At 37.5% G+C, this 22,367-nt stretch overlaps 1 protein-coding gene across 1 annotated transcript; it reads right to left on the bottom strand.

The window, feature by feature from the left end:
• Nucleotides 1–1,140: 1,140 nt before the first annotated feature.
• LOC131049725 (uncharacterized) lies at nt 1,141–5,969 on the bottom strand. The gene is made up of 5 exons (XM_057983790.2): nt 5,601–5,969; nt 5,403–5,526; nt 4,506–4,990; nt 3,909–4,407; nt 1,141–3,616 (listed from the first exon to the last, which is right to left on the bottom strand). The coding sequence occupies exons 1-5, from the start codon at nt 5,693–5,695 to the stop codon at nt 1,610–1,612; spliced, it is 3,210 nt and encodes a 1,069-aa protein (XP_057839773.2). The 5' UTR covers nt 5,696–5,969; the 3' UTR covers nt 1,141–1,609.
• Nucleotides 5,970–22,367: the final 16,398 nt, after the last annotated feature.

The following is a 22,367-nucleotide window of genomic DNA, read 5'->3' as shown; positions in this document are numbered from 1 at the left end:
AATTGACCCTAAAAATATATAAATGCCTTTGTGTAATGAAATGATCAAATCTAGTTTGCTAACATAAATGAGAGATGGTGTTTAGATAGGTGTAATAAATGTGGGGTATAGGTGAATTTATATGTGTAAAAAGAATAAGGTAGATGCTAAGCCCATGGAAATGAATGTTTACATGGAAGCATAAAAAGTTAAGGGTTTGAACCTAACTTCACACAAGATTGTGCTACTTATTAACATGTACATATATTAAGATATTTCTTCAAAATAGGCACAAGGCTAAATGAGAAATGGTATGGGCATGCAATTTCACCATTACAATATGTTATGAAAGGAGTTCTAGCATCATGTGGGCAACCCTAGCTTTAGAAGACATTATGATGAAGTTGGAAGAAAATAAATCACTATGTTACATAACAATGGCATATCTACTTAACTAAATATTAGAAAGAATATTAGAAAGAATGATCGCTGTTGTCCTGGATTAGATCATGTTAAAGAGTTTTTGTATCAATATTTGAAATCACACTTGTGATCCATAATCAAGATATAAGAGAGCTGAAAGAGAAAAATAATCAGCATTATCGATTGTGAAAATATGATATCATTTATTGGAAAGAATATTTACACAAGAACTTTTTATGCTAAAATTTTAATTTTGTATAACTAAATATGCAGTCAGTCTTTGAGCCAGAGAAGGAAGAAGGGTGGAAGGAGTTCATGAATGAAAGGAGTGAGATGGTGATTAGTAATAATGCAAGGCAAAAACTAATGAGCTCCTTTCTCTTAGAGACGGATATGATTTATTTAAACATCTCCATCACATCTTGTCTAAGCATGCGCACAAGGATATAGGGAACAGGAATAAGCAAACGGGAATTTTGAAAGGCCAGGGGTTGTTACAAAAGAAATAAACAAAGGGAAAATATTATTCTTCAGTTGCCTTCTGCATTTATAGGTGTGACGGATTATTATCTGACCTCTTGTTGACCGATCACTAACATGGACTAAGAAAACCTATTAAAACTACCTACCGGATAGATGCAGTTCAGCTTCCCAAATTACAATTCTTTGACAACTAGAGAATTTCAATTAACATGTAATCACTTATGAAACCATCTTTCAGCTGTATGACAATGCTCAAACTTAAAACATGTCTGCTGGCAAGATGCAGATCAGCTTACTGAATTATTTTCTTGTACAGACAGCAACAGGACAAATATTGCTAGTTCCTCAGAAAACCTGCAAGATCTACAACTAGGACAACCAAGCAGTGATACTCATCTCATGCAACATGGGACATAATGTCTATTTCTATGCCTTTTGTCTGCCATGGATGAGACTCTACTTGGCACCAGCTTTATTCACTTGTCTATTTTTCTCTACAATTAAGCTGAAGATGATTGTTCCTACTGACAGTTGCTTCCTTCTAGTTTTGCTGTCCATTTAAATTATCTGCTGAAGGCCATCGGCTCTTAGACAGATCTCCATTATTATGATTGTTCTTAATGTACAGATTGGGCTTTTCTCTTCCACTGACAGCAGCAGTTAAGTTATTAGGAACTCTTCCATTGGCACAAAGATCATAAGAAACTCAATTAAGAAACCGTTGTTAAAATTTGGAAGATAAAGACCTCGAGGCTCTAACTTGAGAAGGTAGTTTACATTCTGATTCAGAAGGTAGCCGGAAAAGCTCAATACAACTGAGAGGAGCTTCCAAAATATAGCATCGTTGCATCACTTTCTGTGTGTGTGTGTCCTGCATTGAGCTTGCAGGTATGTTTGGGTGTTGATTCACTGACTGATTGTTATCAAAAATGTTTTGTAATTGCAACTTGGCAAATTGAAGTGCCGTCACTACATCCCTAGATGAGTTATTCTGATGATATTGAACAGGCTCAACTCTCCCAGCAAATCCAAAATGGTCCTGATTTATCTGGGATGTATGTGATTCTTCTCTTGCACCTTTTTCAGCATGTGCCTCAAAAGAAGGTGCAAATTCTCTCATGCTAGAACCGTCAGCACTTCCTGCGGTTGGAATTGACAATTTATCACCAAATAGACCCCTGGAATGACCCTTATAAATAATAGGATTGAGGCTAGCATATTCTTCACGACCTCCAGTAGACATGTCAATCTTATTCACCATAACATGAGAAGAATCTAGAAAATGTGACCTAATAAACATATTTTCTGGAAAGCAATTTTCCACAAACAAATGTCCCCTATTCATATGATTTGAAGATCTAAATCTATGATGAGGAATTTGGAAACCAGCTCCTCCGACCTTCTGTGTCGCTCGACCAGGTGTGATGCCATTTGTAGTTGCCACTTTATTCTCACTCACGCCAGTACTTTTGTCAAACTGACCGTTGAAACGCCCTTTATTCATATTTTCCTGTGACATTGTCCTAATCTTCACATCATTTGTACTTCTACCTTGAAAATCAGTTGAGACATAATGTTCTTTAGTTTTTATCTGTTCTTTCACTTGCACATCTCCCATCTCAAGAGTTGACATATAATTCATGGGGTTCATAGAAACACAAGGATGCATACTTAGACAAATTGCACTTGCTTTTGTATCAGTTCTATTAAGTCCCTGCAGGAGAGGAATCCCCTGCTCGTCATTACAGCTGCCATGCCGGCTTTGGGAATATCCTCTGCCTTTCTTATGAAAAAAAGCTCCAGTTATTTGTGCAGTGCTCCTTAGAGAACTTCCATGAGAAACATCATGAGGCTTCTCGTCTGTAGTCAGCATCATGCCTGTACTACTTGAGAAAGTGTGATCACTTGGTCCCATTTTCCTTTCAGTGAAAGGTTTACGTGACTCCATGGTTTGTGCCATGGACCCAACATTGACCATTTCACTAGTTGATTGCATGTTATCTGACAGTCTTTCTGTAGCATCCTTTGCAAGCAAATACGCAGTATTTGCATCGAGAACCTTATCATGGACTGCAAGAACAGATGGTTCCAAAGTTCTGTTTGCATGAGGCACAATAGGAACGTGGTCTTCAAATACAGGGATTGCATTTTCAGTTAAGCTTGGTCCAATATCGAGACAGCAAATTTTGGTTATTTTTTGCGCTGCCTTCTCACTTGACAGTGTAATACAGTCTATTGTTGCCTCCTCTTCATCGGAAGCTTGCAATCCTATAAAGCTAGGGGCAAGGCTCAGTAAGTTCCCTCGTGTCTCTTGCCCTGTCATTATCTCAGCACAGAGAATATCCTGGTCAAAAATGTCATTTGTAACTGTCAGTTTCTCTGCTTCTCTAGCTTCTACTTTGTTAACAGAAGAAACATCAGAGCTGCAGATCAACCTGCAAGAAATATAGGACTCTGAAGGTGGCAAACTCTTATGAACATGATCCCTTTCATATTCATTTATATCCATTTTCTGTATGACTTCGTTCTCAGCTTCACAACAATGGCTGCAGACTAACTTTTCAGAATGGCAAAGACATGATCTCTCAGATAAGTACTGATAAGGCCTGTGAATTTTTTCTGTTTTGTCACTGTTTGACATAACAAGAGAGGTCTTTGACCTGTTCAAACAAGTTCCTTCCTTCTCTTTTGCTTCTATTTCCATGGTTTGCTTTCTATGTTTGCAGCAATCCTACATGCTCAAAAAGAAAAGAAAAGGCACAGTGCAGTATACTGAAAAAGAGTAACTGACTAAATAAAATTAATATTCATTCAAAAGAATATCACTTAATATTAGTAAAACACAAACCGAGAAATTAAAGCATTTTTTCTTGTCAATCATCTGAGACCTAAATAACAGGGTACTCAACAGATAACGTATAACGAGTCAATAACAAAATGCAAGATTCGCAAACTTCCTATGCTTTCTTGCCAATATTGTAAGAGATACACTAAAGGTAGAAAAGAGAGTCAAATGAATTTACCATGCTTTGCTCCGATGAGTAATTAATCTCTCTAAACCTCTCTTCCCATTCTCTTTGAGCGTTCTCCTCTGCTGCATACTGATCATTTAGATCTTCCCAATGCTCTAGTACTCTTTCCATTTCGATCCCTTCATTACTTCTGGATTCAATTTCTTTCCCTTGATCTTCCGAAGAGTAGGGAGATGAGCATTCTGAGTACAATCCTGCCGTGAAATCTCCTCCTGAAGTTTGTTCGCCTATCCCGCCATTACTCAGATCAATTTCTTCTCTTTCCTCTGCAAATTGATTTAAGGAGTCTCGGTAACTTGTTTTCTGGTCTCTAGCCAGGGAAGTTCCTTTAAAATCTTTCTGCAACAAAAGTTCAAATACTTCACTAATGTTTTTCACTGGTTCTGTTTGCTCTGATGGAACAAATTCTTCCATTGAAGACTCTCTAGATTTCTTAGAATCATCTTCACTACAAGCAGTTAGAGCCCTCGATTCCTCCTCTGTGACTGATCTACAAGAAAAGGGCATTCCATTTTGTAAAGATATACATAACCATTGTAAGCAGTTCAGGTCAATGTCCAATTAAAAGCAGAAAGTGGACAAACCAACCTTGTTTCTTTTCTTTTGATCTGGCGGCATGACTTTCCAATGCGTCTTATTGACCCGGCATTTGCTTCTGAAATACCTTCATGGTGAAAATTCTGGAGATGCATTTGCTCCGATGGTAGAAAGGTTCTCTTTGCATTCTTTTCGTATCGAGTTGGAGAACTTTCACGTGCTTGCCATGACAATCCCATACATAGACTATGTGACTGGCCAAAGGGATCTGAATCATTGGAATTTTGAAATGTTTTCTCGCTTCCACTACCCATGGTTGAGGTTTCATCCTCCTCTACGTCAGAGGTTTGCCCTAAAGAAGTGGCATTGTTTACTCGGTCAAAACGTTTGAGCTCAAAAGCAGATCCATCTTCATATGTACCAGACTCAAAGGGCGCAGTACCATTTTCCAACATTGTAAGGGCTTGTTGACTGGTTTCCTCCGCATTTTTTCTCTGCTCAACTACAATCTCCAACTGTTGTTCGAGTTCCCAAACCTACATCAGGAAGCAGCTTTTAGCGGCCATAAAATATTTGTCCGTTTGATTCAAATTATTCGATCAAGATATCTTACAATGTCACAACCTTGATGCAACCATTAAAAATTTCAAACCACCTAAAGGCATATAATTGGTCAAAACAGTTAGTTGAGGTGACATAATGCATCTGGTAAAATGAAAAAATAAACCCAGTTGCAGATTCAATCAAGTTCTTCACAAAGTTACATTTAACCTTTCAAACTCCAAACCATCCAAATTCATATTATTTGTCAAACCATTTACTCGAGATGAAACGCTTCCAATTTGGAACAATGCACCAGATAAAACGAGAAAACAAAAAATCCATTTGCACATTCAAGGAACACATTACACATTTTGGCATATCCCCCGAGAAACATGAAGAAACAACCTTTTGTTCTATCTGCTGAGCCTTCTGCCTTGCAGCCTCAGAAACAGACCTCTCGGACAGCAATCGAGCCCGGAGAAATTCGATAGTCCTAATTGTTGGGTTTTCTTCCTCTTGACAATTAGCTCTGTAAAAAACATAAATCTAATGTTTGAGTGTGCCAAACAATGTGCAAGAAAGGGTGAATGATCTGAAGCTTACCTCTTTAATGGTGATGGGGGGCTGAGCTTTTGATCGGCCAGCAACGATCCTCCTTGTGACCTATTCCCAGCTGCTGAACATACTTTCTCTTCCATAACTCTATCTATCGTCTGATTCAGCCTTTTAAACCAATAAATTTAGGAAATCCTTTCAAGGACCTGACTATTGCCAAGCATGCCTTAACACTTGGTCAATTGTAATTATGATATTATCCAAAATCTGCGGAGAACGACTTTTATCTGGCCTGGTTCATTTCCTGATCAAACCCCAGGGAAGGGCCGTATAATGTGGTCGATCCAACTCTATAAAAACCATTTAACAAGAAGGTCGACGATAATGTTGTGGAATACTCCTCCCTCTTGCTTCCATACATAACGTTATCATATATTTACGAACATTCTTTAGCTTTATAATTAGTTGCGATTTGGGAGAGTTCTTAACATAAATAAAGTTTAAAGTTGGATTGTTTGTATATTAATGTTTTTTATTAAATAAGTAAGGATGCAAACACAAACCATCCTAAAATCAAGATGGTTTAAAAATTTGGTCTAAAGTTTTTTGAGCACATTGCAAGGATCCTTCTTTCCAAATCTTATTTTCTTGAGATAGGGAGGGAACATAATATCATTGGCACATCCATCATTAGATCCCAAGGCATTATCTATCCTTGAACAATCCAAAGGGGAACTCCCTTGATTAGAATCCGAATTTTGAACCTCCTTGGAAATAGGAAAAGTCTCATCCATATTTCTCTCTTGTTTCCAAACATAGCATTGTTTCTTATTGTTTAAGCAAGAGTTGTAGCCATGACCCACCCTATTGCATGCATGACAAATAACTAGGGAGTCCTCATACTCAAATTGTTGCACCCATTTTCCAAATTTAGAGGATAGGCTACCTAGTGATTTTACTCCTCAAGCACACAAAATCTATCAAATAATAAGTGCTTCTTGAAATTTCTAATCTTATCTGTAGCACTATACTTACCAAAATAATTGGCAATTATCTTGAAATATTTTCATTCCAAATTCTAATGGCAGCCCAGGCAACCAAACCTAAATAAGAAATAACAATTTATCCTCCCGCGGGTTGAAACCAGGAGACCAATTTTCAAGGCAAAGACCATTTGAACCCAAAAACTAAGGACCTTTATAAAGAATTCTAGAACTGTCCTCTTGGCAAGAAAAGAAAAAAATGAAATAACTCTTCAGCATAGCAAAAACCTTTACCTTGCCAGAAATTTTCCAAACTCGATGGAGCCATTTTCTAACAGTATCAATAAATTGGGACGATTCCCATAGAACCTCCCAACCAGAGAACTCCCAAGCCAAGAAGTTGAATCAACAAGAAGGTAGTCAAGAACATAAAAGTAGACAACTACAACGTTGGTACCCCCAGCAAAATGGCTAACTAAAGCCTCATCAAGAAAGGCTATAGGAGATGTGACGAGAGCTGCAACAATGGGCTCTAAATCAACACCCAAAGCAACAACATCAAAGACAAAAGAGCTAGAAATAGGCTTCAAACCCTCCAAAGAAATATCCTCCTCAAAAGACTTGTTAGAACCATTTTCCACCTTCTTAATAGGAGTCAGAACATTCTCTAAACACTTCTCATCTAAACAAGTCTCCTCAATATTCTTTACATTAGCATTTTCCTCCAACTCAATAAGAGAAAAACCCCTAATAGCCTGAGCATGAATAAGGGGTTTTAGAAGATCAATAATTTTTTGAGACAACAAACCACGAGAAGAGGAAAGAACCCCTCTTCTTAGACTGAAAACCTAGTCGCCATCCTTGGCCTCCATCACTGGCACCTCGACCATCTTGTTATTTTTTGAACAAGACTCCAAGAACATATTCATGAGGTACACATCCTCATCATTTGGGTCTTCTCCAACAAAAGGAGAGACAAAGAGGTCTTCATCCTCCTCAAAATCAACAACCTCCTTGGTAAAAGATGATTTCCTTAAGGCCTCCAAATCCTCAAAAAACCAGAGCTAGCTTCCAGATCTACAACAAACCCTTGAGTAGCCCCTTCTATAGAGCCATCCTCATCAAGGTCATCATTGTATGTAGCAATAAGAACAAGGGCTCTACCATCAACTACAACAAAATAGCCCCTCAAAGCAGTATCCACTATCGGGAGTTTAACAACTCTGCATCCTTCTGAAGAGGGACAAAGACCCACAAAGTCTTTCTACATGAGCACACAAGGGCTAGGGTGGTTTCCTTTGGGAGAAGCAGAGGACCATTTCTCCCCAATAGCATAACAAAGAGGGAGCCAATAGGATTAGGATCATCGTCCCCAACAGGGTTTCCATCTTCTGAAACATCAATGTCGTCGTAAACCCTCGCATGCAACCACTTCCCTCGCGAACTCCCCTTCCCTCATGTTTGAGCCATTAATTTTTATATTAATGTTTTTCAATATGTGTGATGTATATTAGCATACATTTATGTGAACATTATAATATCATAATCGATCTACATTATTTTAAGTTATTGCAAATTTGTTGTTTTCAACCTTTCACTGAAAATTGTAAGGTTGATTTATTAAGGATTTGACTAAGGAGAATATAACTGTTGTAATTCAATAAATTATCCAAAATATTAATAAATATTGGTCCCTACACAAATTTAAGCATTAGTCCTTAGAGGCAAACAAGTATTAGGTTGTTGAATATTATCATATCATTTCATTTATGCACACAATTTACTTTTGCAATCACAAATATTAGGTCCACTTGTGTTAATTTGAAACTCAAGTAGGTTGCAGCCTAACCTATTTGTAGATTTTGAAGCAACCATTTAATAGAATCCTAAAATTATAGTACCTTGGTAAATAGGTTCCCTACATCTTCATCATCATGTTCACATCTTTAAGATCTAAATAAGTATCACAATTAGATGTATATAATTTTTACATTTAATCTAGTAGTAATTACTTTCTAGTCCTACTTCATTTATCAAGGTTGGTTAATTTAATTAATTACCCTGTAGATGTGAATGCAAGTGTTTTATTTTAGGGACTTGACTACCCTACAACCCTTAGGGCTTTGCTTTAGGTTTTGTCCATCTACTATTTAGAATTAGAATTTGATGTTTATGATGTTTATATCTTCCATTTAGATTTGATTAAGGTTTGGGTCCACCCTTGTTTGTTTAATAAATTGATTTATCTAATTAGGGTTTGAATTGTTATCACATGATCTCTCTTTGATTAATACCCATCCACCCTTGTTTTTGTATTACTATATATTGTTTGGATTCTAATTGTCAATTTCTCTTTGACCTCTATTCATGCCTTTGTTACCTTTCTCTTTGACAATGTTTGTTATAGTTTTTGATATGTTTGTATATTTTGTGGCATTTGATCCCACTTTATGACACCTTGTATCCTTTTATAATTCAAATGGAGATATTTGTGTGGTGGTGTCGCCTCATCATGTGTGTACCTTTTTCTCTTTCATTGATCTAATTATTGCCTTTACATCTCTTTTGGATACTCTTATTTTATTTATACATGTTCCTTATGTGGCTTCCATTTCTCCTAAAAATAGTGCTAGTGATATGCTCAAACATAGTGATAGACCTTTGAGTAGTTTTCCTTCATAAGTTGTAATTCGCTATACAAATTATGTAAGTATTGTTTATGGAGGGCTTGGCTAGGGTTTCATATTTTTTTCTTCCAAACTCTACCCATTTTTTCTCCTCAATATTGTTGACAACATGACATAATTTATCCAACATCTTGAGATCGATATAACATTTTTTTTCAAATGAGAGTTGGGCTTCTAAGAGAAGAATGAGAAAAAGAAATGTAGGTTTGAAGAGGCCTAAATTGTGCCTATAAATGTCTTAGATGGCGCTTTCCAAAAAAAATCACGCCACACACCTGAAGACAAGCATATTATAGGGGCTTCTCCTTGCCAAGATGCTTGTCACATGTTAGAGCAAGCTCCCAAGCCAAGATCACAGCCTAAAAATAACTTTCACGGAAAGAGAAATGATATATTTCACCAAAGATTGAAATGATATATTGAGATGAGATATAATAATAGTCTTGCTTATAAAAGCAAAGGCAATAGGTAGGCGATCACATGATATGGACATGTGTCTCAATCAGATGTGAGGGTAGGTAGGTGGTAGGTCTAGAGACAACTAGCATCAACTACTCGGCTACAAAACATAAGGTAAATGATAAATGAAAAATATTTAATAATGATCCCTTAAATGCTAAATTCTTAAGTTGGACTTAAGCATGAACAAATAATATCTACATTAACACCACAATATTGATTTCCCCTAGGGTTTGTTGTGGCATAACATTAGTGGTGGCGTACTGAATTAGGGCCTTTGAAAAATTTATTGAAGAGGGAAAAAATTCAAGTGCAATAATTAGCTATACAAATCATATAAATACTCAAAATCATCAAAACATTCAAATATGTATAAACATAACAATTATATCTAAATTCTTTGTCTTCTTCCTCTGATTGAACCTTCGTTGAAGTGAAGAATGCACCCCTTCTCAACTTGATAGGATTGGCTCTTTGATAGATTGTGGATTGTTCTCCACTACACAACAAAAGGGATTGGATGGATAGATAAGTGTGGTAGAGGTATTTGGCTATGTGTGGGATGATTTGGGCATAATGAGGGTGTAATGAATGAATTCTAGACTCAAATTCTCAGCATAAGATTACTTGGATGATGGATATGGATGAGTTGAGGAGACTCCAATTTATAGATTGGAGGTGGTCCAAACGAAGGGTCAAGATGATTTGAAATTGATGGTTGAGATTGAAAGGAGGTGGGAGAGGATTGAGAGGACAAGGTGTGGGGTTCAAAAGATTTTTCATAAAGGCATTTCTTGTCTTCACATCCTACGAGGTACATGGGAAGAGTTCCCCAAGTACATTGAGAAAGGAAAAGGAATATAAAATTCCTTGGAGAAAGGAGAGAGGAATTAAAAATTCTAAAATAAGGGATGTGTGGGAAGAATAAATGGAGAAAGGAATTAAAAATTTCTTGGAAAGAGAGGGTATGGGGATGTGCAAAGGATTTGAAATCCTCTGACATGACAAAAGTTTGTGCATTTAAGGTTTTGGAAGATGGGGGGGATAAATCATTTATGGCAAATGGTTGACTTATTCCTAATCATGGTGATTAGGAATGTGCAAGTGATTATAAAGGATGATTAGGTGAATTAATGGGGGAGTAGAGTGCAAGTGGGAAAGTTAGGAGGATGTCCCATCAGGAGAGATAATGAGTAGAGGAATATAAAATTGGGGGACAATGATAAGTAGGATTAGAAAGGAATTAATTAGGCTAAGTGAGGATTAGGAAAAGTGATTTGTAGGAATCACTTTATTGAGTTAATTAATTAGAATTAATTAACTAAGTGAGATTTAGAATAACTAAAATGATTTTAGAAGAAAGGGAGAATAATCAATTTAATAAATTGATTATAAAGTTGCAATGATAAAATTAATTAAATAAGATATAATTAATTTAAAGAGGAATAGAGATCAACACAATCAATTAAATTAATTATGTGGAATGGCTTAAATTATTTAAATATTAATTTAATTAATTTTGGACGTCTACATTTTGCCCCTCTTTTACACAACGACAAAATTGGTAGTGGGTAAAACACGAAGAAAGATGCCCCAACGCGAAGGCACGAGTGGTGTATGCTCCCTCGAAAATTTAATCGAAAAATTCAAAAAAATTTGAGAAAATCCTCGAAAGAAGAAGGAAATGTCAGGAAAAAATGAGAAACATATGGAAAGGGGGAGCTGAGAGGAATTTGGGAGGAAAAAAAGAAAGGACACAGAAAAGGCGACAAGAGGGCGAGAGAAGGGCCTATATAAACCACACGAGGCCTAAGGAGGGGTCATTGTCACACACATAGTTTATAAAGCCCAAGGTGATCAAAGCGAAGGAAATCATGGTACACATTCCACACCACGAGCATAAAGCAAAGAGAGTTCGCCACTACTAGAGACTAGTTGAGTATGGCCCATCGGTATGCACCCTAATCCTAACTTCGTCAATTTGGTAATTTAGCATTTATTAGGTCTGATAAATTAACTTAAATATTGGCAAGGTGCAAACGTCAATCGCCAAATCGACATTTGCACCTAGGGATCGCCATCTACAGAGATGATCCTCGTCTGCGCAAGCGTGGAAACGCCTTCATAGACGTTGATCGTTGAATCAACATCTACATTGCCAACAAAGGGGGAATGGGGAATGGACTAAGGATCATCGTCTCTGCACTACAAAACGATGCAAGGGTCATAGAATTGGCATCTCATTAAAGGATATGTCATCTCGGCTAAAGGGGAAATGGGAGGGCAAAGAAAAGCAAAATGAGGATAAGGGGCTTCAATGAGATGCCCCAGGGCTAGAAGATAGGCTAGAAGCTAGAAGAAAAGGGCTAATGGAGTGATTTAGTTGGGTGGAGGAGGATCCTATTATCATGAGTTGAAGAGAGCATTGGCCTCCCACTATGGCACTACGAAGACAGCTACATAGGGATGAGCGAGCAACACTAGCATGGTGCGAACTGAAGTTTGTGTCACAGTGGCCCCAGATTTGGTGCCATGCAGCTATGATGATAGCCCTGGTTGAGCACTAGCATAGCGAGACGTACTCATTTCACCTACCTACAGGTGAAGCCAACATCACATTATTGGATGTATGGTGGATCCTGAAGGTGCCCATCCACGGGGTCATCCCAGAGTACAAGCTTGAGGGTGGTGAGGCATACCTACAAATGTCTACGAGACAAAGGATTTGCCTATGGATCAGACACAAATGGTGCTTGAGCGGGCGATGGAGCCACAAAGGAGGATCCCATGGCTAGTTTTGTTCATATGTGGTCTGATCAGTGGGAGGATGATGCCTAACCTCAATGGGTATGGCTTTTTCATAGGGCCGTCCAGGTGTGTGTATAATATGCTCGAGGATGGGATCCACTTTGCTTGGGGTGCCTCCCTTTTGGGACAACTTTACCATGATATGCACATGTGTGTCTATCAAGGTTATAGGAACATCGGGACTGGTGTGACATTGCTTCATATTTGGGCATGGGAGCACATAGGAGTTACATGGCTTATCGATGTACAAGATTGCAGGAGGAGATAGTGCTATGTAGATAGGTACAAGGGTTTGCTACATTATACATGAGTTGGCACTATCTAGTTTTGGAGGCGGATTTTTAATGAGCTCATGGATTTTACCTGGCAGCCCTTCCATCATTATGAGCATTGGTCATAGGACATTTTGTTAGCTTGGGCCCAAACACAGTGTTGGCTTTTTGGTCAAAGTGTACATATTATATATTAAGAAGTGATGCAGTAGTTTGGTGTATAACAGGATGTGGTAAGAGAGGAATGCACCCACCCGCGGATTACTCGAGAGCATGCGGCCTAGGGAGATGCAGTCGGACCCTATGAGGTTTGACTTAGTTGGGCAGGGGCAACGATGGTTGTTTGGGATGAGCATCAGGATATTATTGATCCATGTTGTACATGAGCTTATGTTGCATGGTGGACAACCCACCTACCTATCAGGTTGACTATCCCAAGAATTTTGAAGCTCAATGAGATTTTTCCATCAGTGGATGAGGTGGTCAGAGGAGAAAAGGATGGATCAAGAGAGGGAGGAGTAGTAGGAGGACCTATTGGTTCCCAGATCAATAGATCCCTAGACCCTAAAGATTTAGCCATGTTCCTATCAACAAGCCTAAGGTTGTATTTGGCCAACGAACGAGACTCAGCTACCAAGACTGAAATCTCCTGCACTTTTGGCTCTGCAAGACCAAGGCGGGTAGACCTAAGCAATTCCTAAATAAGTCATAGCTTCAATTACTCAAGGCATTACTTATTTTAATAGATATCCCAATATGTTTGTGCCAAGGAAAGTGTATGAAACTAAGATTTTGGCTACTATCATGGCTTGTCAACTATCACTCAGCACTTGGGATGAGTTGTCTACTCTACACCTATTCCTATGAACTGAAAATAAAAGACAATTTGAACATACAATGATTGTAAAAATCTTTAAATAAAAACATAACCAATGCCTTCATCTAGTGGGAAACAGAGTCAACTTTCAGTTTGCAGCTTTACACCCAAGTAGCTTGCATTGTAACCAAAGAGATATAAGCATTAATACCCATCAACTTAGTTTTCTTGCAATCATGCTTAATAATCCTATATGTAAAATACATTACCCATCATCCTACTCATGCATTTTAATCTCTTCCTTGAAGAGAAGAAAAAACAAAATGAACACCATACTTGATGGGACAAAATATGCAATCCTTGATTGTATATTTCATAAGTAATACTATTACATATTGGAGACAAAAGCAAGAAACCCGATATTCCTTACTTGAACTGATGATTACAAATACTTAAAACATAAAGCATTCACAAGTTGAAAATATGCATCTTAATATTATTTTGCTCTGCACTGTACATACCTCACTCGTGGAGCAAAAATTTGGAGCTAAAACTAACTCCTCTAATTCCTAAAACTAAAAGCTAAAAACTAAATTCTCTAATTCCTATAACTAAAAGCTAAAAACTAACTTCTCTAATTCCTAAAACTAAAAGCTAAAAACTAACTTCTCACTCAGAATGAGAAAATAATACAATAAAAAGATGCAAGACAAAACCCTAGGGAAAACCATAGAATGCATCTCAATGGTCAATATATTTTTCAGAAATTTTTAATTCCTTCCTCGAGATCTGCATTTCATCTTCTTGGACTTTACAAATTAAAAAATCTACACCTATCTCAATTAGTTGTCTTTAGTCTTCCATGAGCCTTTTATAGGTCCTTGAAAATCCAGATAAAATCCTCCTAGAGTAGCTTGTCAAAATCAAAATTGGAACCTTTGACCAAACTTGCTATTTATAGCTACTATATTTTCTAAGTCAATAACACACTCTTCCTTTTTGATAGATTTAGAAAATTACCCCCTTGCTAATTGTCATTGTTTGTATGCATTTATCTGACAAAGAACACACTTCAAATGTGTGATAAGAAAGATAACCAACAATACATGTCACTTGCCACATAAAATATCTCTTATCTTTCATAATGCCACAAATCACTTGAAATAAAACTCCCCTTTGGTGAAAAACAATTGTTTTCTAGAAAAGTAACTTCCTCTTTATTTGCTTTTTAGAAGAAGAATGTTGAAAAACTCAGCACTCTTAAAATAACATTCCACTTTTCATACTTTTACCCTGTTGATGTAGATTTCACCTTGTACATGTAAATTACTTTTTGCTCCCTACCATTTTCAGTAAAAGGATTTACCAAATCCCCTTTTATTATCAAGGTTATTCGCCGTGTATTGTGAAATCATATTGATGTCACAATTGTGCATACATCAATTACTTATCGCTTATAGGCTCTTCAAACACAACCACCCCACTCCAATGTGCTACCATGTGCCTACACCCGTGGTTACATTGCATCTCCAAGCAGGTCAAAATAGGTATTATGGAGGATGGAACCTGCAAATTTATTGGTGATCCCTTTCGCCTTTGTAAAGGCACCATATTTATTCAAATCTGTGCATTATGTGTTTTCTTTGGTACTGTCGCACAGTTACCATACTGGCCCTTTTAAAACCCTTTGAGATTTTCTTCATGGCATATTAAAAAGTTATTAACTGAAGACATTTTGGATCGGTTTCGTTATACAACCTCATAACGGCTCCACCTGGCATTTCATCCATTAGCAAGTTAATCCTCATCATCATGAGATGGAGGCCTTTGGACAAAATAGAGAAGTCCCTTTGCTGAACCGTGGCCAAACATGCCTACAAAGCAAATGAAAGAATGCGCACCAAAACCACAGACAAAGCTTACAAAGCAAATGAAAGAATGCTCGTTTTTAGCAGCAACTCCAAAATTATCCCATCAGTTCCCTGTCAGGCTATCTATATAGCATTCACTCTATGTGTACCGTGCCGGCTTTGGATCTCTGCCGAGGCACACTGACCACGATATCTTAAAAAAAATTCCATATAGATTAATTTGCTTGAAGAAGCCCCTTTCTCATGTCCTCATTTGTGATTTCACATCATGCAAATATACCACTTGAAAAAGCCCCCTAATTTTTATGCTTTAATGGATCTACATACGTTGTTTTATGGTTCACGTATGTTACAGGCAAACTGGGCAAAGTCGATTGGCCATTTAGCCTGCCAAATGCATTTGTTTTAAAACCCTATCGCCTCCAATCACAATTATTTTGTTTGCAGCTCAAATGCCTTATGCCTCCAAAATCCCCATCGATTCATCACTAAATCACTCCACTTTACACAATGCATTCACACATTATCCATGGCACTATTCCTCACAGGTCACACCGAGAAGCAAATTAATGGTATTTTATCGATTTTGCCCCCTTCATGATGAATACCACCAGTAGCCTCATCGCCCACCATTGCATTTATCCTGGACATCAAATAGCTTGCAACCTAGCATACACCATACTAGGTTTCCTCATGGTCGATTGATCCTCCGTAGAACAAACTATCTTCCCCTTTTCACAGAACTCGTGAAACTTGATCACAATCGATTGAAATGTTTCTTCTTGCCAAAACCCTAATATTTCCCTCCTTTTGTGTTCACTTTCACCTTTGCATTCGATCTGAGTCTTACCTCGCACAAGTCTTTGACTTGCCTCGGCTACCGCGCGGGGCAAGAAAATTCTCCTCCCTGTGCCCATTTTTTATTCCGCTCTATCCTCGGTCGCTCATTCCCTCACGCGAGATAACAAAATGGCTGTCCTGTGTGATTTTAGTAACCCCACGCGGTTTTTATTTTATTTTTGGTTTGGCCCCATGCCATGTGGGATGATCGGTCTTGGTCTCCACTCGTGTAATCCTTACCCTGTGTGGTATTGCGGATGCACCCCGTCACTCTGCGGGATTGCCCCCTAAAAATCGCCTCCCGTCCTTTTTCTGCCTTAGACCGCATAGACATTTGACCTGCTCCTTTTACTGCGCGGGAAAACAATTTCTCATGCGCTCACCACGATTTCCTATCCCTCATTAGCTACTGACTTCTCCAATTCATCATGCGAGACAAAAAGTAAGTCGTTGTTTAAAATTCTTTTTATAGGGGCCCACTACACAATTTGTATTGAATAAAAAATTATCAAGGGATCTCTTTTAAATATATTCCTCCTCATTTTTACTTAGATTATTTTAAAATGATTTAATTAATCATTCTTGTGCAAACTCATGCACTTGAGTCGATAGAGTAATTTATGAATTTTCACTTGCCAAAATTGCCTAAAAAGATTTTGTTATGATATTAAATTGAAATGATTTAGATAATATATTTTTCTTCAATGGGCTTCAACTAGTCAAACTGGGTCAAGCTCTAGTCGGGCCCCAAAGTGGGCCCGACTAAAAACAAAATTCATTTTTGAACCATTGATCTGCTGAGAATGACCTGATTCACTGACTGGAAACCCTCAAGATCCGAGAAACTGAGTTCGGGATCATTAATCTTGTCATTTTTGCAACCTTGAACTTTGGCCAGAAACACTTGAGTAGCCTCTAGAACATGCTTCAAAAACTGATCCAAACACCTAATTAGGGATAGCAGACTGGCACACTAATAGAATGCAATACAGAGAACCCAGGAAATCAGATGAATCTTCATTACGACTTCCGAGGCAAAATATATTAGCCTTCAAAGTTGCCTACTCAGGCTTATCTGAAACCGAGCTTGTTAAATCAACCTGAGTAGCACTCAAAACCTGATTTGAAAAAATATCAAACCTCCACTTCAATGGCCACCCCTTGGCACATTGGCACATTTAGATACCCTAGACATGCGTGCAAGAGGGTTTGATCTGATTAGGTCGCATGCGAGAGATATTAATCTCCAAAGTTGGCTTCTTTGAAAATCTGGAAAGTGTTGCTTGTAAAACCCTGCAAAAGTTCATTTGGAATGGGCTTCGAGAACTGATCAAATGATGAGCAGGGGGGATACAAACTGGGAATGTGGTAGATAAGTTTTTAGATAACCACAAGATACAATCACCTTGAAGTGTGGGTCAACTGGGCATGAAATAAAAATTCACCAAGAGGGTACCAAAGTGTTGTTTGACACAGTCCAGTTTGTAAACTAAACTTTTTGCAAATGGAATCAACATTGAAAACCCATCAAATGGATTGATGAGGCTTCAAAAAATAGTAGAGAATCATTGGAAACAATTAGTTTGGCATGACAATCAATTGGAACAAAGATATAACTACTCAAAGTGGGCTACTCAAAAAAGTGAAAAAGGAGCAAACTGGAGACATAACTTCAGGACCTCCAAAGGAAACTTCAAAAACTCATCAAAACTAATCATGGGAGGCTGCAAATGAACTTTGAATTCTTTGATAGGTGCTTGACCATCTCCCAAGAGGATTTCTCATAACAATTAATTGGTGCAAAAATGCAGGCTCCCAAAATGTGCTTCACAAGCTTACTATTCAGGTCACATTTTGAGTGCAAAATTCAAAATTTCGAACTTGGGCCTTAAAAATTTTGACAATTTTTTTTATGTCCCAACAGTGGCTCTTGCTCAGGGATGCATTCCCCTTGTAGGCATGACAAGATCCCAGATCTCTAGAGAGAAGACCGGGTGCCAATTCCATTGGGCATAGAGTCAAAAAGGTCCTCTCTGCCCCAAACTAATGTGGTTTGGTCCTCAAACCACGTGTGGTGGCCCATGTCCACCCAAAAAGATAAGCCAATGCGTTTCTTGATCATAAATCCGATTTTCTTCTAACTTCATCGAGGCCAATCTGAAGATGTAGATGGAGTCCCTCTGATTAAGCATGTCAATACTCCTCATCCAACAACCATACTGGATATCATAAGTGCACTCACAACTGTCAAACCTCTAGGACTCATGCACAAATTGAAAATTCAAATTATTGTGTGACACCAATATGTTATGCTTACTAAATAAAATACCTCCATGTTGCTCATAACACTCCCTATGATGAAGATCAATGTCACACCTCATAAGAATATCACTTAGCTGAAAAAGGAAAAACTCATTGTCTGGCATACAACTAAGAACATAGGTATCATGCTGATTACAAGCTTGCATGGAAGAAATTAAACTTTGGAAAGGACGTTCATATAGATTACACACACCATGCAACCCTTTATTAAGAAAAGAAAAAGAGTCAAATGTAGTCTCATTGGATAACTATAGTTCACAATACTAATCGGAATTATTATCCTGAAACTCAGAGTCCCATTCAATGTTATTCATATCAGCAACTTGTATGCATGCTAAACAACCATTACTACTTTCACAAGATTGCACATAAGCATGCATCTCTCATTCACTATCAAAGGACAAATGTCCACACATGTTCATACTTGAAGCCTCTTCATTTAGGTCATTAGTACCATGAATGGCACATTGATTAGAAATCCACATAGCATCAAAACAAAACCATAAATTTACATCAACATGCATACCTTCAAGCTCATAAGATATTTCATCACTGTGGGATTCAATGCACTGGATAGAGGGCTTGCACATATTTGTTAAATCAGACTCATCATCACTCTCTCCGAGCCCATCACCACCTTGATTATGGCATTCAAAATTTATCTCTCCTTCATGTGCATATCCATCCAACATGCTAACCAAATCACTGTCCTAAGAGAAATCAGAGATGTCAATGTCATAGACGGGCTCACAGGAAGTATCATCCTTGGCATGAGAAAAACACAGGGATTCAATACTACTCATGCCTACATATTTTTTATATTGAGTTGACAACAAATCTGAGATCTCTTCACTTCTAATCAAACATGTGTCTTCATTATGCATAGGTCCCATGTCTCCCTCCTCAATGTCCTCGTCAAGGCTACCAACATCATTCACTTGTATATCACTATCTTCTTCAGCTTCACTGTTATCTTTGCAACCTAAAAACTTGATGGGTTCACATGAACATGTATTGGTCTTCATACAGGAGATTGCATCTCCAACAACCTTACCAAAATCACAACCACTGTCTGGAAGAAAAAATGGACCCTCCAAATGTTCATTTTCTCTCACATTTAGGTTGTCATAACATTCATTCTCAGGTGTGCATTTCTAATCTTTCTCACTCTCTACATCAAGCTAACAATTCATGTCATCTTTAAATAAACACAAACTATCATTACCAATATGCATATTCTCATACTTCCTTGTTCCATCTTTTCATTGTCAGCAATTTGATGTTCATTATTAAGTGCAATCTTGGACTTGAAACCCTCAACCATGTCTATCCATGCAATAATCTGAGTTAATCTTACTGGTTTCAATTCTTTTGACCAATGAACAACCGTAGGCTCATAGATTTTCAATAATAAGTCTACCCATTCAGAATCTTGAAGCATGAAACGCATGGGAATAGCTTGTAATACTTTCAAGAACCTTGACAATAGTGCATACGGTGGCTCACCCTCTAATCTTTTCATGTTCAATTGTGCACTAACAAATATCGTTGGGTTCACCAGACTAGGGTTGCACTGATACTTGGCTTGAGGCTAATAGAAATGATTATAATACTAAGGAATACACATTGGAACAGTAGGGACATTCACATCTTCAAATGCAATATCAACCCTTGACACATGTTGCTCTTGTGCATACACTACATTCTCATATGCTGGTACATTCTGAGACTCAATGATCTACCCATAACATTCATTGCTTCCACTGAATCTATGCAAGAACAATCCCTTAAAATATTCCCAAGATGATATGCATTGTGTAGGCAGACTATGAATTGCACTATCTCTCAAAGACCTCATGAAGAACTTCATGACAATGTCTTCAACACAAATCTAAAAATATCTGATAAACTCACAAAATCACTGAATGTGTTTAACTTCTGAATCAGAATCACTTGCATGAAACAAGGGCATTTGTTCTTTGAGCTCCATGGGAAAAGGATTTGGGTATTCCTGAATGGGACTAAAATTCAAAGGCCTATATCTCTCAGGGATGAACACCCTTCTAGATGGACCTTTCTCAAGTTGTTAATTATTCATTATGCCCAGATCAAAACTAGGACAATACATTCTGATTTGACTTTACAAACTCAAAGATGACCCAAAATTATATATTTCATGACCTTTTCCTTTCCATAGAAAGTCTTAAGTAGAAATAATACATGAGTGACCAAAAATCAGACTTAAGGACTCTTAAATGATCCTATGACAACATAACACACTTCTTTCAACATAAACAATGATTGAAACTTACAACTAAAAAGTGTGAAATCTGAAAACAATTACTTTTCCCTTCTAACTAGTGCTTCAACACTGAATAAGGGTTCATTTCAGAACTTAATCTTTATGGTTTTCACAAAAACTTCAAAAGGAAATACCTGGAAAATATTGCAGCAGTGGGTAAACTCCATTCTTTGGTTGAGAAATCTTCAAATCTTGAGCTCCTTGATTTATTTTCAGGTTCTTCAATATGAGAGTCACCACCTCTTTGTTGAGAAACAATATTTGAACACCAGAATTCTATTCAAAGCCTTCTTTCGTTATGAGTCTTCCTTTCTTCAGTAGAGCCACCTGAATCCTCCAAATATGCTACTACAAAAGACCTTCTAGGCTGAAAACAGGACAATATCTAAAACAAAAGTTCAGATTCTTTACTTTGTTGTCTCTCCCAAATGGATTTATGGCCTTTGTCCCCAATAGAGTCGCCAATTTGTTGGTTCCCAAATCAATAGATCCCTAGACCCTAAAGACTTAACCATGTTCCTATCAACAGGCCTAAGGTTGGATTTGGCCAACGAACGAGACTCAACTACAAAGACTGAAATCTCCTGCACTTTTGACTCTACAAGACCAATGTGGATAGACCTAAGAAATACCTAAATAACTCATAGCTTCAATTACTCAAGGCTTAACTGATTTCAATAGCTATCCCAATATGTTTGTACCAAGGAAAATGTATGGAACTGATATTTTGGCTACTATCCTGGCTTGTCAACTATCACTCGACACTTGGGATGAGTTATCTACTCTACACCTATTCCTATGAATTGAAAATAAAAGAGACTTTGAGCATACAATTATTCTGAAAATCTGAAAATAAAAACATAACCAGTGCCTTCATCTAGTGGGCAATAGAGTCAACTTTCAGTTTGTAGCTTTACACCCAAGTAGCTTGCATTGTAGCCAAAGAGATCTAAGTATTAATACCCATCAAATTAGTTTTCCTCCAATCATGCTTAATAATCCTATATGCAAAAGACATTCCCCATCATCCTACTCAAGCATTTTAATCTCTTCCTTGAAGAGAAGCAAAAACAAAATGAACGTCATACTTGATGGGACAAAATATGCAATCCTTGATTATATATTTCATAAGTAACATTGTTGCATATTGGAGACAAAAGAAAGAAAACCAGCATTCCTTACTTGCACTGATGATTACAAATACTTAAAACATAAAGCATTCACAAGCTGAAAAATATGCATCTTATTGTCATTTTGCCCTACACTGTACATAGCTCACTCATGGAGAAGAAATTTTTGGAGCTAAAACTAACTTCTCTAACTCTTAAAACTAAAAGCTAAAAACTAACTTCTCTAGTTCCTAAAACTAAAAGCTAAAACTAACTTCTCACTCAGAGTGAGAAAATAATACAACAAAAAGATGCAAGACAAATCCTAGAGAAAACCATAGAATG

The sequence above is a fragment of the Cryptomeria japonica genome, chromosome 5 (assembly GCF_030272615.1).
Source record: "Cryptomeria japonica chromosome 5, Sugi_1.0, whole genome shotgun sequence".
NCBI classification, from domain to species: Eukaryota; Viridiplantae; Streptophyta; class Pinopsida; order Cupressales; family Cupressaceae; genus Cryptomeria; species Cryptomeria japonica.
This window is presented reverse-complemented; position numbering and strand designations above follow the sequence as displayed.